This window comes from Epinephelus fuscoguttatus, linkage group LG20 (assembly GCF_011397635.1).
Source record: "Epinephelus fuscoguttatus linkage group LG20, E.fuscoguttatus.final_Chr_v1".
NCBI lineage: Eukaryota > Metazoa > Chordata > Actinopteri > Perciformes > Serranidae > Epinephelus > Epinephelus fuscoguttatus.
In genome coordinates this window covers 8,712,875-8,731,807 of record NC_064771.1, presented here as the reverse complement: position 1 = coordinate 8,731,807, position 18,933 = coordinate 8,712,875, and the positions used below count along the sequence as shown (strand labels likewise).

Sequence of the window (18,933 nt, the reverse complement as noted above, 5' to 3'; positions counted from 1 at the left end):
CATTCCTTTTACATCACATAAACATGTGATCCCATGTCACTGATATGATTGGGAAAAGCTCATATTCTCTTGAATGGCATGTTGGAGTTTATCCAATGTTACATCCATTACAAGTTTTCACTGCTGTTGGAAATTACTGGACTATTTAAGCAAATCGGTTCCTCAAAGCACACGAAGGACAAATATAACATAAGACCACGAGACCATCAAAGGGAAAACATGGTTGCAATGTTGTCAGTGACTGTGTAATTACATGCAGTCAAGTCATCCGGGGTTGACATGGATTCATACTCTCCAGTCCTGTGGGACCTGAGAGCTCTGGGTTTCTCCCTTTCTCTTCTCCAGCTATAGGACAGAGCATGACATGCTTTTACATCCAGGGACAGTTTGTACTTCAATCGATACTCACCGCTGCTTGATTACCATTAAAAATAGTCATATCTGTCTCCACAGTTGCCCACCAAGAGTTTTCTGAGTCAGAGAAGAGAATTTAGGGACATCAAAAAGCTTGCTCTGGGTCATACTTTTATTTGACGTTTGAATACGTCACCACTTGACCATTTTGGTGAGCCTTAGCTACTGTTGCTGTTGTTACTGTTATCTCTTTTCTTACGTCACATGAGTTTACAATTTGTTGGATGATGTGTTTCACCACTAGGGATATTAGTTTTGGTTATTTTTGTTTTTTGGTAGCCGGACATACATTAACAGCTAACTCATTGGTGATTTTTAAGGGGGAAAAAAGCAAAATGACATGCCTTTCATTTCAGTTTGGGCTTCTACTGACTCTGAGCTTTGGCGCCATATTTCAAAGGCTCTCCATTTAGAGGTGGTGACATTGTTGTGTTTTTGTTGTGTTTTTGCCTTTAATTTTGTGTTAGCTTTACTGACAGACAGCTGGCTAGCTGTGTTAACATGCTTAGTAGCTACTGCCCACCCTCTGGTCTCCACTGGTTAGCTATCGTTAGCCTTGGCTGCTCTGCACTCTGCACCACCTGGGTTGGGTGGGAGCTAGTGTTTGGTCATTGGGTGATTACTGCTGGTAACGCTAACTCATAGGTGTAACCAGCCAACCATGTTGTTACAGAAACATGGTGGCCACCCTCTAGTCTCTCCTCAGGTCTCCCTGGTGAGTCGGTGGCTTCATTTGGAGCTGAAAACACTCTTCAACATTGTCAACTATTTTAGCACCATTAGCTGTGTTGACACTGTTAACAATGCAAAGAGAGCTAACAGTGATAGTTAATGGGTGGTATGCAGTGCAGTAAGCTCAAGCGTTACAAGATTAACCTATTGATCGACATGCATAACTCAGCCAAAAATATTCTCTACGGCTAACCGTTGACATCCCTGTTTACCACAGATTGTACTGCGGGCATACAAAAAATATAGAGGTGTGGACTGTGATTTGAAGCATTTGAGCAGCCCTAAAGCCTTGCTGGCAAAATAGTGGGAAGCTTCGGGTGCTGGCAACACATAAGGAGGCCTAACATTGTTCATCTGCGTATACCACCCACATTGCAATGATTCAACGCTGGCTGAAAATCTGCAAAGTTCCCCTTTAAGAGCCCTGATTAAGGGGGCACATCGTTTGCTCCAGTCTGACAAGATGTCCCTCCAACAGCAGCCTCAGCAAGGGTACCTCAAAGAAATAAAGATTAGAATGGTACAAGCAAAGTTGTCTAAAGACAAACTATAGTGGGACTGCACAGGGGTGAAATTAATATGTTAACTACAGATAGAAACTAATGCACCGAGGACAGTACTAAATAAGCTGAGTATGATATAAAAGCTTTGTGTCATTTATCTGTTTTCAACAAACTTAATGAAGAATGAACTATTTAGTGTAAATCATGGGAAACTAAGGTGTGTGTGCAGGAGGGTTACCAAATTATAAGTAAGCTGTGTCGCAGCAGGAGGGGCTATCACAGTGATCTATGGGGAAAACACATTTCAGGACGCAGGGGTTTTTTGCATGCCGAGTAGCAGCACAGCACCTGGTTCTTCTAACACATCCACACAGAAAGTCAGTATCAGAACTGCTCTCTATCCCAGTAGAAGACATGGAAATAAAGAAGCAGCAGTGTTGTTGTATTGCAATGTAAAGCTAGTTAGTCCTAAGGAAAAATGTGAGATCAGACTCATTTCATTCTTTTGCTTTATACTGCTTAGCTTACACAGATGGACAATAAAGACAGACAATGCATTTTTTCATTGTTCACAATACATTTCATTTTTCATGTGTGGTTTGTGAGATCAAGTCTATCCAGTGTGTGCTCTCTTACAGGCAATGTGATTGGCTCATGTGGCCGGAGTATAAACTTTTCCAAATCTAATAAAGAGCAGGACATAACTGCGAACACTAACCTACCTTTGATAACATTTAGGACCAGCTTCCACACAATAGAAAAATAGTACACGCAGTGAAAGGGCTAGTTGAGAACTGTGCATCTTTGGTGTAACCCCAAAAAGAAAGTACAGCAGAATGCGTCCTGCATGGGGACAGATCTACAAACCCGCACCTGTAAAACTCAGTGCCGGAAACCAACCAGTTACCTGTAATTATCTCCAAGTCAAATTCAGACCCACCCTGACCCATTAATTTAAGTCTTGCAACGTAACCCATGAATAGACACAGCATTTTGCTGCTATGCCATTTTGCGTAATGTATCCTCTTGTGCCATTCAGATGTGCAAAGCACTTAATCATTCATCTCCCTCTTGTTGCTAATGTAATGCAAAGTAACACAAAAGATAACCACATGACCAGCTCAGGCACCTATGATTATTATCATAAAATTATATTTTTCTTTTGTCATTTAATAGACAGGACAGATTTAAGCGTGAAAGGGTAGAAAAGAGGGGATGACATGCAGCAAAGGGCTGCAGGCTGGAATCAAACCCATGGCTGCAGCAAGGACAGTGCCTTGGTGCATGGGATGCCTGCTCTAACCACTGAGCTACTGCGCACCCTACCTATGTTTATTTTTGTTCTCATCTGCTGTTCGCCCACATTTAGTTCACTTTTACCAATCCAGTGAATTGATATAAATGTTTATAAGTGTGTTTTTCACTAGTTACACATTTTTTTTGTGGGTTAGCCTACTGGATGGGTAAAGCCCGCACAAGTAATGACCATTGCTAATAACAACCTTCTTGCTGTTTGCTATATTGTATGTCATTTCCAGTAAATATCACAATATAAAAAGTGTGTTTTCAGTTTAAAAGGTACATACATAGGAATACAGCAGATACTTATCTTTTAAGCAGTTCCTCCTTAGTATGATCGAGTGTGCAGCTGATAGCTACAATGTTTGTTTACATAGCGTGGGCAAAGTAGACGTTTCTTGCTTGCTGCTAGGACAAGGTGTAAGGCTCACATATTCTGTGATGGAATTTTTTTTTTACAAGACTTAATTATTGGAAAAATGTGAAAATATCGCACTGTTGAATGGATTTTCCCGATCAAAAACTGTTAAAGGAAACCCTGAGCACAGCAGTGCTGATGATAAAGCTGTTTGCTATGTGTGTTTGAGAAAGACAGAGAGAAATGAAGAGAAGGTGGACGGTGGACTATTACACAAAGTTTCTGTATGTTATTAGTAACTCACTCAAAACCCTGCTTTGTAACTTAATCACAGAAACCTGTGATATTTTTTTAACAAGCTTACCCAAACCAATGACCTGTGGGTCACGGGTTACCGTAGCAGTAGGCTAGTAAGCAAAACATGCTAATTATTGCAGCTTACACACACTAGAGCAAAAATACAGTATCATCCATCTTAAACTTTTACTCTTATGTTTTTGATTTTGGAAAAGCTGAAACAAGACACCATTGTCCAAACTCATTAAATTCTGAGTATATCTTCTACTGGCCCCATGCACAATGCTTCAAGATGTGGAGCAATCCAAAGCTTGGCAGGCCATCCATGCTTAGTTATGGTTGTGAAGCTATGATTGGACAATCGCTGTTCAGAGATGGGGTTTGTTGAACGGTCATTCGTCCATAATTGCCGCAAAGCCATTTTCTTCTCCTACTGAATTCTATTGAATTTACATGTAGCCTGCAGAGACTGGAATGACTTGCAGTTACTTAAACTAACCTCTTCTGGACGCTTCAGTGACTTGGCATGCACCCTGTTAACCAAACTGTAGCTGATATGGAATTTCATTTGGCTCTCCCAAGTCTCCACACAGCATGTCCACAATGTGTTACAGTGGTCTCTGCCTGTTGTTTTCCTGCTAATCAGCAGCAGATGTGTGCAGTTTGCCTACACGCTCTGTTGTGTTCTTCAGCTGTATGTAGTGCGCACATACGCTGACTCTGGAGCTCAGGCTCTCAGAGGCAGTTTGTTGTTCTTTGTGTGGCAGCGGTGGTAGCGCAGCCTGCTCCGCTATGATGTCATTGGTTGCTGGTTGTGAAATACTTGAGGAAATGAGAACCTCATTGAACCCGAGCTGAGTGCTGCACATTTTCTTCTTCATCTCTTGCGTCGCCTGATCTTCAGTGGTTTTGTTTGATCATCTTTTATCTGTTTATCTCCAGCAGTTTTTTAAAATTATGTCAGACCCTTGAGAAATAAATCCTTGTTTTGGATCTAACATGGTGTTTCAGATCACCTCTAATGTGCTGATGAGCCCCTTTGTGGTTATTGACATTCACTGATGTTCTTATTCTTTGTCTGTTTTTACAGAGGACAGCATCTCTGAGTCAGCTCCCTGTTGAAGACCTCAGAGACCCCCTGCCTCCTCATTGGAGATGCTACATGTCTCCACAAGGGCGGCGATACTACGTCAACACCACAAACAATGGTGAGATTCAATGAAATGTAACAGTTGAGGACACATTTTGAGGAACATAAAACCACAATCTGCAGTTGTTACATTTCTGTTTCTGTACGGATTATGTAAGCAAGACATGTTGATTACTGTCTGATATGCTGATAAGTGAACCCATGCATGTATGAACACATTTAACTGGAATACTTTGTTGAAAAGCAACACAGAAACATGATGATTCCCAAAGTTATGAGGAACATCTTTTGTACTATGATTGCTAAGCAGCTTTATGGACATTAAAACACATGGACATCAGATATGAAGATATCATTAGGGGGTGTAAGTCACCCTGAATCTAAAATATGTGTATCATTTCTGTATGTTCAGATTTGACTGGCATGGCTCCAAGGAGTTATAGCATTTTTTATGCAAATTGCAGCAATCAGACGTTAAACAGCTTACTACTCATGTTGCTTTTTGGACCCCGCCATGCACCTTTCTCTGTCATGTTACACAGTGTCTTTATCTCAAGCCTCTCTCCTTTTGCTTTTGGTTTTTCCTCCAAATAAAATAGTTGATAGAACTGAAGAGATAACTGATGAAGACTCATAGAGATGATTCGTCACAGCCCATTGTCCAAACTACAAACATAAGACTCTAGTTATAATAGAGCAGTTATACCTAGCCTTCGTATGATTTGTAAAACCGGCTTCTCTAAGGATTTTGCTTGGTATCAGTGCTGCTTAAATCCAGTGCTTCTGCATGGGTCTTTTGCTTGTACCTTAAGTAATGTTGTTTTCATGTTGTTGTTTTTCCAGTCTGAGCGGAGCCTGACACTAGTATTTCATTGTATAACAGGATGAATCCAATCATGTGGATCAAGACAGGGGATTTCAGTTTGGTTTATTTTGTTATTGATAGCCCAAGAAGAAAAACACGAAATACAAGAGGCACTTTCCCTTTAGTCTGTCTGGTGCCACATTTATTCGGTGAGCATTGATACTGCATTTCAGAGCTCTGTCCATTCAGAGGTGGTGAAACTTTCATGTTTTGTGATGTAAATGTCTTGCCTTTTATTTCATGTTGGCTTGGCTGACAGGCTAGCTGTGTTGACATGCTGATACATAGAGCCCACTGCCCACCATCAGGTCTCCACTGGTTAGCAAGCCACCGCTGCTCCACACCATGCACCAGCCAAGCGGGAGCTAATTAGCAGCACCGCTTATTTAACGATTTTGTCGGTACACTGTCCTGATCCTTGGTAGAAGGATGGCAACATTGTGCTCATTCTCCAAGCTTTCCCCAGGTAGCTCCGCTGATCAAGCAGCTTAATTTTGATTTGCAAAAACCCTTTAGCACTGTTAAACATATTAGCACTTCTAGCCGTGCTGACACTGCTAATAGTGCTAACAGTCCTAACATGGTTAAAAATGCTCCTGGGGGGAGACGGCAGGGTGTGCACAATGTTTTCACAACAATACAGTCCTGCCACTTTGTGTTGGGACGGTGTAACCAGTGGTCATCGCCAGATGCACAGTGTTAGCTTACCAGTGAGGCATGCGGTATTAGCTTTGTTCTAATGTGGAACAGCATAGTGCTGTCCTACTGCTAAACTAAAGAGTAGTATTAACCTATGGACCAACTGCATAACCAGTGAAAGATATTCTCTGTGGTGAACCGATTGACATCCCTAATCAGGACATTCTTTTTTACAGGTCCATTTTGTTATTTAGACTGTGATACAGGTCATGCCTTTGCTTACAGGTATTACCAAGTGCAGCATGTAGTTGTCATTGTGTGTTTTTGAACTGTGATCCAACAGGGCTACTCTGTGATTAATTTTTATCAAAATGACTGGGTGGCAACATGCTAAAGATCATGGGCCGGATCTACTAAGATCTCAATTTGCCTGTACTAATTTGCCTGCGCAATCTAGATTTTTGCATGTGGGGCTGAACTGTGGTTTACGGGTGATTTACTAAGAGTGCTTGCGCAAATGACAAGAGGTGCAAATATGTTGGAGACATCCTATTTAAATGAGGGTTTTGCGTGTTTTACGGTATGTAGCATGGCAAGTTTGGAGAGAAAGCGCAAAGTGAAATTCGACCCTATGGAATTAGAGGTGTTGGTAGATGAGGCCAATAAACACTTAAATGAGCTACAGCAAAGAAACCTGACTGTCTCACAATTGTACGCTATATGGGAAGAAATCTGTGACCAACAGCCAGGGACCGGAGAGGGAGGAGAGGTGCGCATGGCGGGCAAGTTCCACCTGCAAAAAGGAAACACAAATAACTGTCACTCAACTGTCACGTTTAAGTTTTCTTATATTGGCTATGAATATTCATTTTGTGTAAAATAGGCTATACGATAAAGAACTGTTTAGTTTAGGTTTTTTGCCACGATAAATGTTAGAGCTATAGCCTATATATTTAGTGACTGAAACAGTGTGTCTTTAATATGATTTTGCGTGGCTTAACATAATTAGACGTTAATGAGACTGAGTATTTCGTTTGATAATAATGTTTGGAATCTAGAAAGTGATTTCAATCATCTTTTTTTCAGTAAATGTTGATTTGCTTAACTTTGCAATGCTCTGCACTTTATTGGGTCACACTAACACTCGTACTCTAATCCACAGCGTTATGTTTAATGCTAGAATCGCCACGACGGTCTGTTTGGGTTTTTATAATGCAAATAACTCTGTTTAGATAAAACCTACAAGCTTCTCTTCCTATGACTTTTCCTAAAAATGTGTCTTGTATGTTTTCTGAAGCCTTGAAGTTACAAAAATGAAACACACTACACTTCTGAGCATTTATACCTCCGACTGCTGCTGAAAATAATACATTTTGATACATACAATAGGCTGCTATACATATTGCAAAACTCTGTAAAAGTACACCAAAGCATACATTTTTGTTTCCAAATATTTATTTGAAAACAAAACCATTCATACGGTCAATAAAACACCATTTTGTTAATAATAAAAAACGAATGGAATCCCAACAGTGACCGCGCCAGCCGGCGGGACTGCACCGCTTCCAATGTTCATTCATTCATTCAATCGCGTGTTCAATGTTTGTGTGTGTGTGTGTGTGTGTTAGTATGTCAGAAAGGAGTTCTCCTCCGGCATGGCATTCTGCTCCAGCCCGTGTTGCTCGCTTCACACAGTGGTGAAAAATGCGTTCTCTGCATCTTCTTTCATCGTTTCAGTGTCTCCTTCTTGCAACAATAACCGCAGCGATGTGTGCGCAATTACGCATACAAACCATTTGCACCCCCCATTTGACATGTGTTAAATATAGATGCAGTTTCTATGAGCAAAATTGCTTTCAGATTTGATAAATCACTTTGCGTGTGCTAAATTAATATATTTACATTTTCTCCTCCCAGCACATGCACAATTGTGTGTAAACACCCCATATTGCATATTCATTGCAGCAAACGTACTAACTGGATGCAGACGTGCTATTTTGCACCTTTGAAAGACACAACGCTTAGTGCGCACTGTTAGTAAATCAGTTTGTACATTTTTTTGCGTGTGCAATGAGTTTGCACACGCTTTTTATACACGCAAACCTTTAGTAGATCCGGCCCTAAATGTTTTCAACAAAAAGTTAAAACATGTTTCTGTGAGATGACTCCTGAGGTAACACTTGAGATTTTTTCTTCCATTCATTTTCCACATTTAATCTGTGACCCAACTACACTTTGGACTGAAAATAAAGCAGTATTTTTTATTGAAATGTTCTATCGAGGAGCATGTATTTATCATAAAAATGATATGTGAGTGATTTCCTCTGTCAGTAATCAAGTTAAACATACACTCTGTGTGTCTACAGCAGTGATGGTACCAGTGAGAGACAGAGGGCGTAAAAGAACTGATACTGCTGATAGTGCCTTGTTTCTGTCAACACAATCACCACTCAGTGTCTCCCTGGACACACACAGTGGCAAAGAGACAGCTTAATACCCTCCTCTGTTCTACAGACAGCAACATAGCCTGCTTTTACTATCCCTGAGTGAACTCACTGTAAAACCTGACTGATGATACTAATATCTTGTCTTGGCAACTCTCTTGTGTGTTTGACTTCAGGATGTAATAAAGGTTAGAAAGTGTAGCTTTCTCAGGAGCAGTGCTTCCCAGTCACACAGAGTAAGAATAGGCATCATGTAAGAGCATTTTTTATGTAAAGGCCTGGTCACATCAGGGGGTGTCACATCAAAATTCATCTGTTTTTGCAAAGTCTCTGGTTCTGGAAGCTATGTGGCTTAGTGACCATTTGCAGGGCTAGATGGTCAGCTGTCAGAACCAACAGCTCTCCAAGCTTCTTTCGTTTTTCTCTGTGTGCTCGTTTCAACTTGAATGAATGCTACCTGTTCATTGTGCGTTCGTGAGATTTGATCGTTGGCTTAGTCGACACCCTTAAATTGTTCTTCAGCACCATAAGTCAGAAAGTTTAATTTGCTAAAATATGACAAAATCTGACCTTCAAACCATGAATCATAAAGTCCTGCTGTCTGAAATCAGCTGAAAAAAATAAACTATTACTAAACGTTTAGTAATTTTTTTCAGGACCCGAAAAATGAGAAAATACTGCTACAAGGTGATGCTAAAATCATTCGTTCATTCACACATTCACTGCTCCCAATATAAAAGACAGTGCTAAAGTAACAGATAATGCATGCCAAGGACTTTGATAGAACAGGATTGTGGCTCAGTAGGCACAGTAGTACTTAAATTAATCATGCCATGTCACCTTGAATTGGTGAAGAAAACTTGGAATGGAAAACAGTGAACCTCAACTAATAAATCAGTATGTTTGTAGATTTCTGTAAAGGCGCATTATAAAAACAAAGTTGTCCGCATGAATTTTAGGTAACACAACATGACTGATATACAGATGGTCATTTTGTGGGTGAAGCATTCCTTTAGGAGTGCCACTAGCTTCACATCAGAAATGTTTACATCATGTTTGTCTCTGATCATGGTTGCAGTGGTCAAATCTGGCAAATTGTGGGATCTAGAATTAGCCGAGGCCTCCACCCAGCAACGAGACCAGGGGAGACTTTCCCCCTTTCCTGCCTTTCCTTCTGTATTTAGATGAAATGAGATGCTAAATGTGGTCATGTCAAAAAGTTGGAAACAAACCACTCTGTGGGCCCTTTTGACCACTTTGAATGTATTGCTATGGGATGCTTTGATAGTTTAGATAACTTCAAAACTTACTTACTTACAGACTCTTAATCTAACTCTGATTCTGACTTCCTTAGTCTCTGGGTGATTCCTGTGGGAATTCGACAGATCTGTTTTGTCTTTATGTGACAGGGTTTGGAGGCTCATCTTTAGCAGTAAAACAGATAATATTCCAGAGGGACAGAGTCAGAAATGACAAGAGTGGCATGCCGGAACAAAACAGTTCCACAATATTTCCTAAGAGAGAAAATGATTAATTTTTCATAACTTTCTGCGTGTAAAAAAATACATTAGCATCTGTATCGTGGCTCATAAAGAAGGCACTGTTGTTGCTGTGGTGTAGTGAAAATGGCCTCTGAGGGCACAGAAAACCTCCAGGACTTATGTTCTGTATCTTGGCTGCATGATGACTAAATGAAAGCTTAGAGAATGCTCAGCCCAAACACACACACTGTACTACAGGCCTGTGGTGCTTTCAAAATCACCACCCCAGCAACTGTTTCCAAACAAACCCATCTGATAACATTTTTCCTGAAACTATTGGTATTTATAGCATCTCTGCTATTTTTGCTGAACCCTTTTGTTTCGTTAAAGTTCAGCTAGATTAGATACTGTCCTGCTTGTGTGTTTATGTGTGCGTTTATGTTTCTGCATTGCCATAGTAACAGAGCACTGTGCGTGGGTGAGGGCTCTGCATGTCCTTGTGTCAGGGCTTTTTTTTTTTTTTTTTCTCTAGGTTTTCCTTCCTGTGTTGCTTGGTGCTGTCATGCAGGGTGCTGTGGTTTATACCAGCCCTCTCCTAAGACTCTCCACTCATCCCAGTCTGACCAGTGGGCTGCTGTATAAACACACCGAACCAAATACTCAACAGTCCCGGCACACACGCTGAAGATTTACAGCACACAGACAATCCCCTTGGTTACCTTGTATTTTTGAATGAAGTCTGATTCATACTAAACTGTAAAAACTCTTAAAATGTGGTTTATAAATGAAATGAAATCCGTGTTATATTAAATGGCATGAATTTTTCCGGCTACTGCATACAGATCTGCCCTGTAAATTACTTCTTCTTTATGAGACAAAATCAGATTCAGAAGAGACATTCATACTTTATGTGCTTTTTATAAAGCAATACAGTGACCTTCCTGTCACAGCCAAAGCACAGCCTGCCCCACAACTTCAAAAGAGCCATACAATGTGAACAGTAGCTTTGTAGTTAATATGGGTTTGTTACCATGGATGTATTTATAGACCTGGATACATCGTTGGAGGCGGAGCCCCGTTCATTTCTTTGAAAGTCGCTTACTGGTGCATGAAGCCAAAAAGTTTGACTTCCTTGGTATAACATTACCAGGATCTTTCGAATTGTTGGACCCATAGAGCAAGTGCACCATAGACTCTGCCAGTTGAGCGGCTAACTTCCATTGAGCAGTCCGCTAACTTGAAATTCTGATAATTAAACAAGTCATTTCACAAGGGTTGTAACTAAGGAAGTTAGTTTTGGTAAGTTTCCTTAGATTCTACTTGTTGTCAACGTATTAGCGGCGTCGGGAATCTACAGCTGCCGATGTCGATGTGATGCAGAGTGCTGTCTGGGTTCCAAATGTAGCCTAAAAGCCTTAGCATACCAAGTCCATATCTTTGGTCTGACATTGTCGCACATCTGAAAATAAATACAACCTCGCATATCAATCATGTTTGCACATTAACTCCAAGACTTTCAACTGTCATTTAAGTTTTCGGAACAGGTTTGATTTTTGGCGTTCAGAGAGCTATAAGAGGCAAAGAAGAAAATGTGGCATAATCTTTGGGACAAACGCGTCAACAAGGGAGAGGAACAGGGTGCATAGTCTTTGCTGCTTCTCTCCCTGCCTTAGGCTTTCCATGTAGGCGCATGGAAGGGCAGGGAGATTTGCTCTCTCCGCCTTAGGCTTTCCAGGTAGGCATGCAGAAGGGCAGAGAGGTGTACTCTCTCTGCCTTATGCTTTCCATGTAGGCGCATGGAAGAGACTTTCTGTGTAGACCCAAGGAAAGGCAGAGAGGCCCCAGAACAGAGCCTTACTGCCAATTATAATGTTGGAAATGGAAATTTCTTTGACTTAAGCGTTCCTGACTGAAGTCAGATAGCCTACTTTCAACAGGCCGGATGATGATGAAGAAGAGGAGGGTGTAGTAGGATGTGGGCTGCACACAGACAGAGAGAGAGCAACAGTGTGGAGACAGAGAGGGAGGACAGCTCAGCCCCTTCAGGTAGCCGCAGTGCCAAATGCAAGACACAGGGAGAGAGTGGCGACAGCTGGGGAGGTAACTCAAGTGTAGAGAAGCAAAGGAGCAAATGTGTCTTTATATTTTGGATCGCATTGCAAATTTTTGCAACGAATAGAACAATAAAACACAATGGACCCAGTTCGCAAGATTTTGTGTGTAACGATTTCTGTTGGATTATGGCTTATAAAAACGTACACCAAAAATGCAGACTTAGTAAGCAAAGGCCTCAAGGTCCGATGGCATTACGTTATATGGTTTGGCCACTTGGTTGAATTGGTTTCAACTTCAGACTCACTTCCAGGCCTGCTGTTTGTTACACAGGCCAAGCGTCCATTAAACATGAAGTGAAGTTAAGCTAATGTCTTCTTTGTGTTTACACATGAACACGTCCCAAACATCCACTTGCGGAAAAGCACAGTAGGCTAAAATTAGCGAAACACTTTAGCTAGTCAGCTAATTCACGAGTCGCCTGTAGCACAGGAGGAGTCACTGCTATTTTGCCATCTCCTGTTTCTGTAACATGTTCCTGGGGTTTTACTATCCAAAATCAATTTTAACAATAATGAATAATCATTCATTTATTAGCATTCAAAAACTCCTTTTATTCACCAGTGTGGCAGTGATCATATGATTGTCCTGACAACATGATGCAGTAGCACATCACTTGCCTGGCTTCAGTCTGTTAAAGTGGTGATCTTTAACCCACAGTGGGCGTGGTCTTGTGTGAAAAGGTTTCAGTAATGCTGCTCCAAACATAAACATTATATAAATGACAATATTACATTACTTTTTATTGTATATTTTACCATTCTAATGAAATATTGGGCGGCACGGTGGTGTGGTGGTTAGCACTCTCGCCTCACAGCAAGAGGGTTGCCGGTTCGATCGCGGGCGTGGGAGCCCTTCTGTGCGGAGTTTGCATGTTCTCCCCGTGTCAGCGTGGGTTCTCTCCGGGCACTCCGGCTTCCTCCCACAGTCCAAAAACATGCAGATTGGGGACTAGGTTAATTGATAACTCTAAATTGTCTGTAGGTGTGAATGTGAGCGTGAATGGTTGTTTGTCTCTATGTGTCAGCCCTGCGATAGTCTGGCGACCTGTCCAGGGTGTGCCCTGCCTCTCGCCCGATGTAGCTGGGATAGGCTCCAGCCCCCCCGCGACCCTCAAGAGGATGAAGTGGTTAGAAGATGAATGAATGAATGAAATATTGGTGTTGCATGGCTGGATTTATAGTGATTTACATCACTGATTTACATTTACAAATGTCAGTATAATTTTCTACCAGAGCTGGGATGCTCTGGTTTCATTTCAACTCTCTGTCCTGCAAATGTCATCATTGTTCAGTTAAGATACTGAGCAATGGTCCTTATTTTTAAATACCACGGACAACAGTTGCTGCCTGTTCTTGGCTTGTAAGCTAATGTCCAGCAGTTTTGTCTTAATGCCACTGTCTGCTCAACTGTCATTCAAATGTGTACACCAGCCTGCCCACTCAGACACTTGTCATAAATGGTAACTTTTTTGTTATCATAGCTATCTGTCTTTTTCTTTCCATGTTTTATTGCAATGAGAGAGATACCTCAGGCACTATCTTTCCTCCTTGGGATGATACAGAGTGTGATTGGCTGTTTTGACTGATAAAAACCAAAGACAGGAGGTAGCTAATGCATCAAGGCCAAGTGTCATATGGTTATGAATAAAATATAGCAGTGTCAAAGCTAACTAGGGCATTTCTCCCTCTCCCTGTTCAGAATCGGGGATGTCTCGTGTCACTCGTGGCGTGGCTGGCGGACAGTGAGCTGATGCCGGGGTATTTTTGTTTTTAGACCTGCTGTTGACTATATTTTCATTCATACATTCACTTATACACATCTACTACACTGCAACTACTGTCATCCGATGTCAGCTGCTGAGCTGCTGCTACACTCTCCTGAGTCTGAACCAGTGATGTATGCAGACTGAATATGGGGCTGTGACTGACTTTGGTGAATCAGAAAAGCCTGAATTGATGTTTTTATGCTCCATCAAAAAAACCCTCATCCTCATGCAGTCTGAATCAATGCATGGTACGTACCGTGATTGATATCAGGAATTTAAATCATTCAGATAGGCCTGAAAAGGGCGGATGAACTATTCCACAAATGGTAAAGTGGATAAATTGAGCTGACTTGGGTTTTCATTCCACAATCAAGACTATCAAGGCAATTTAGAGTGATTGACAACTTTTTAGACTTCAGCTTGTCTGTGACAAGGTGGCTGATGAGAATCGCTCTTGCTGCTGCATGTGTATCACTGTATCTGGAGCTATGGATCTGGCAGGTGCCAAGCCTGATCTCTCACCTGTGTATTAAACCTGTTTGACAGATATTATCAGCAATCTGCATTTCAAGAGCCAGTTGCCTAGAAACTCAACGTGTTTCACTCAGGTGTCAAATATCTTAGTAAATATGTGGGATTTCACACCTCGTAGCTTTAGTCAGTTGTAAAAGAAAATATATTGAATAGGGCTGGGCAACACATTTTTATGGCAATATGAGACTAAATATTGTCTTGGATTTTGGATAACGTTATATCCAAGTGTCTTTTGCTAATTTCAAAAGCTTATTTTCTGGACTTACCACACTGTTTTGCTGTTCTGTATATATATTACTGTTATACTTTACCCACCTAGCCATTATATCCACTCTACTGATGATTATTTATCAAAAATCTCACTAATTTTTTAGGTTGTCCATCAGTCAAATTTGGCACGAACATCCACTTGGACTCAATGATGAACTGATTATTCATTCATTCATTCATCTTCTAACCGCTTCATCCTCTTGAGGGTCGCGGGGGGGCTGGAGCCTATCCCAGCTACATCGGGCGAGAGGCGGGGTACACCCTGGACAGGTCGCCAGACTATCGCAGGGCTGACACATAGAGACAAACAACCATTCATGCTCACATTCACACCTACGGACAATTTAGAGTTATCAATTAACCTAGTCCCCAATCTGCATGTCTTTGGACTGTGGGAGGAAGCCGGAGTGCCCGGAGAGAACCCACGCTGACACGGACATGCAAACTCCACACAGAAGGGCTCCCACGCCCGGGATCGAACCGGCAACCCTCTTGCTGTGAGGCGAGAGTGCTAACCACCACACCACCGTGCCGCCCCTATGAACTGATTAGACTTTGATCATCAGAGGTCAAGGTTACTCTGACTTCATTTGTCTTATTCTCGTGAACGAGAGCTCTCAAGAGGGAATTTCCTCAGATTTGGCACAAACATCCATGTGGACTCAACGCTGAACTCATTCCATTTTTGTGGTCAAAGACAAGGTGTTTTTGGTCATAACTCAAGAATTCATACGCTAATTATGACAAAATTTCACACAAATGTTTGATAGGATAAAATGATGAAGCGATGACTTTTTTTAACTAGGTTAAAGGTCGACTTCATTCTGACATAACAATGTTCTACAAAAACACTTTTTGGGCCATTTTTCAACACCATATCTCAGGAACAGGAAAACATCTGGTCAGATTCTGAATTGGTGACTCTAATCTTGGGTGTCCACTTTGAAACTATGCTGATTGTATAGATCTTCTGTGGTGCCAGGTTGATGATGTTTGTAAAGCATCCATGTTTTGTATCTTTGCAGCAACATCCATATTTCACACATAGTTACGGTTACATATGAGTCTGAACTGACATGGATGAAAACTGTAATTACAGCTTGGCTAGTTTGCAGAGGTGTACAACAGTGGGGCAGTAATTCTGTATTTGTAAATATTTTGCAATATCAATATTGAGGTTTTTGGTCAAAATTATTTTAGTATTTTTTTTTCTTTATATCACCCAGGTCTACATTAAACCGAAAAATATTTTAAGGGCATGTTAAACTGGGAGTGGTATTGATGAGATAACTTGTCATTTTCATTGAGCTTTGTTGCTTTCAATCTGGCAAACTGGGTATTATCCACGTGTTAAATGTAATATAAATCGTTTTTTAAATGGGATTTTCAGTGCTATCCCTTTTGTGAAGCAGACTGCCACAATAGAAAACAATTTCCCTGAGGTAAGTAGATTATGCTGTATTTTTCTGCATTAATATCCCATATTTCTCACAGTATCGATTTGTTTATGGCAAGCTAACAGAGAGAAATCGAGGCATTTAGGGCCAGTGAGTAAAGGCTGCGCACTGGTGTTGTACATCAAACGTGAAGGCACAGCCTCTCTCTGTAAGCATGCTGCCAGTTATCCCCTCCATACGTGTCATCTGAGCTGATGGGCTTGGCTCAGTTGTCTCCTCTGCTAAACAGCGCCAAATAGAGCGGGGCCGGCCAAAAAGACCCAAATGAAATAAGAGCTCTTTACATGTCTCTGCCTCTTCTTTCTGTGCTGACAGTAAAGGGCTAATTTAGCTCAGTGCTGTGGTGAGAATGGACACAGGGGAGAATAAATCAAAGTGAGCCCTTCTATATTAGGTTCTTTGTCTGCCATGCTTTTTGTGTTCCCATTCTCCAGCATATTTACCTGTAGAAGTCAAATGGGGACAGATGTTGCAGTAGGCCTATCACTGCCTCTGTGGAGCTCAGTTAAACTTTCCAAACCTATAAAATGAAATATGTGAAATAGTTTTCTTATATTCAGTTGGCATTACTCTAAAAGATAATAGGTGATGGATAAAACAATCTGATTCTATCCAGAGGCACTTAAAATAACTGATGTGAAGGGGAGCATGTAGCTGTTAAAAAAATAAATTAAAAAAAAAAAAAGTTCTTGGTAGATACAGTAGCCACAAAATACAAAGTTGAACACAATGGACCCAACAAGCAAGAATGTAACAACTGTCAATCACATTAACATTTCCCAAAATACCTTTTTCTTAAAGACACACTGAAATGAAAAATGCATTTCCTGAATTTGAATCCAGTATCCTGAATGGTGTTGGTTATCTCTTTTTACACACTTAAGTCTTATAACTGCAAAAATCCTTTTCTTTTCTTTTTTTGTAAAATGTGAAAAGATTTTTGATGATTCAACATGAACCTAGGGGCCACTAAGTTCTTGTGGAAAAAAAACTACTGCAATTGAACTGGAAACCATCAGCGGCTTTTTATGCTAGCTTATAGACGTGATGGTGGCCAGCTTTTTCCACAATGTTATGCAATGGGAGATTTTAGCTGCGAGTGCAGTGGTGTCTAAAGTAATTAAAATCTATACTCAAGTAAAAGTACAAATACTGCCATAAAAATGACGCAAGTAAAAGTGAAAATTACCATTTCAGAGACCAAGTAAAAGTCAAAAAAGTACCTATTTAATAAATTACTCAAAATACAAGTTGCTTTCAAATTGAATATTTTTCAGGGTATGAAGGCCATTGTAACAGTATGGAAAAAATGCACCTGTCATTAAAACTTTTTTGTTTTATTGAAGCAAAGCAGGTTGGTTAATCAGACAATATCACACAAGAGGGAGTGTGCCAGAGTGCCAAAGATAATCACAACTATATTCAGAACAACAGCATGACCTTGAGTGTGATATTGCTCTTGTACAACAGTTCTACAAGCCCCATTTATTACTTAACAATAATAAGTGACAACAGATTATGATTTGTTTTATTTAATCCCTGATTTAGGCTCCTCCAACACAAACAGTTCTGCAACTGGATTGAGGTTGTTGCCAAGCAACACATGAAACTTCCTTCATACTAGCTTGCTATGTTATGTAGGTCTACACATTACCACAGGCCAGCTACTTTGTATCATGTACTTTTATCTGTATGGTTCTGTTGACAGTTGCTTTGGCAGCATACGTGTGATTCCGATGAGTTAACAGTATGTTACGATATTGCCTGATGTCGTATGGGCATACCTGGTGGTTTGCAGTGAAGTATCCAAGCATCTTTTATTTCCTTCGTCCTCTCCTCACGGCCATAAATAATTTGACTTAAATGTTATTTGTGGAAATATGTTCATCTTTTCAGTGCAAAGTTTGTTATGATGACTGTTGATGTATGAAGCTCACTCTGACATAAACTGGACCATTTGTGCTGATGGAGTATACTACTGTTCCGTTATTCAGAGCACCACACTACAAGAGAGGCAGAGGTTATTTTTGTGAAGAGCGTCAGAATGAATTTCGAAAGCACCCATTGATTAATCTGTAGGTGGTAACATATGTTCAAATGGCTGGCTTAAAAATATACTCAAGTAAGAGTAGAAGTACAGTTTAAAAAAAGGAACATGAAAAGTTAATGTTCCTTAAAAAAAACTTCTCTTTTATTATTACTTGAGTGTCCATTCTGTAGTTTCTTTTTATGATTCTTAAAACACAGATATTGTTTAATATTAAACCCATTACTCTGTAAGCTGTTTTGCTGTTAGTTGACACTTATATATTAGTATTGTGCTCACAGATTGAAGTCGTCCTGTCATAGCTTTTTGGGCTGGATTACAACAACTCTAATATTGACATATTTCTCTCATTGTGATGACAAGTTGAAATAAACTGCTTCTAGAAACTGCTACCACTTCTGTTTTATCAGAAAATAACATCTGTGAACCCGCAGCTGATGATGGGTATAAAACAATAATAATGACCCCTCAGACATGAACTGCTGACTGCCAAGTTTGCACCCGTGGATAGGATCACTTCTTCTTATTTTTGCCCAAATGGAACATACAGTTTCAACACTGTT

At 40.6% G+C, this 18,933-nt stretch overlaps 1 protein-coding gene across 1 annotated transcript in view; it reads left to right on the top strand.

Annotated features, from left to right (window-relative positions):
- LOC125880339 (growth arrest-specific protein 7-like) overlaps positions 1 to 18,933 on the top strand; it is an 88,237-nt gene that overhangs the window by 30,938 nt on the left and 38,366 nt on the right. Inside the window, exon 2 of the mRNA XM_049562677.1 lies at positions 4,694 to 4,811. Within this exon, the coding sequence (XP_049418634.1) occupies positions 4,694 to 4,811 (118 nt within the window). The remainder of the gene's footprint in view (positions 1 to 4,693; positions 4,812 to 18,933) is intronic.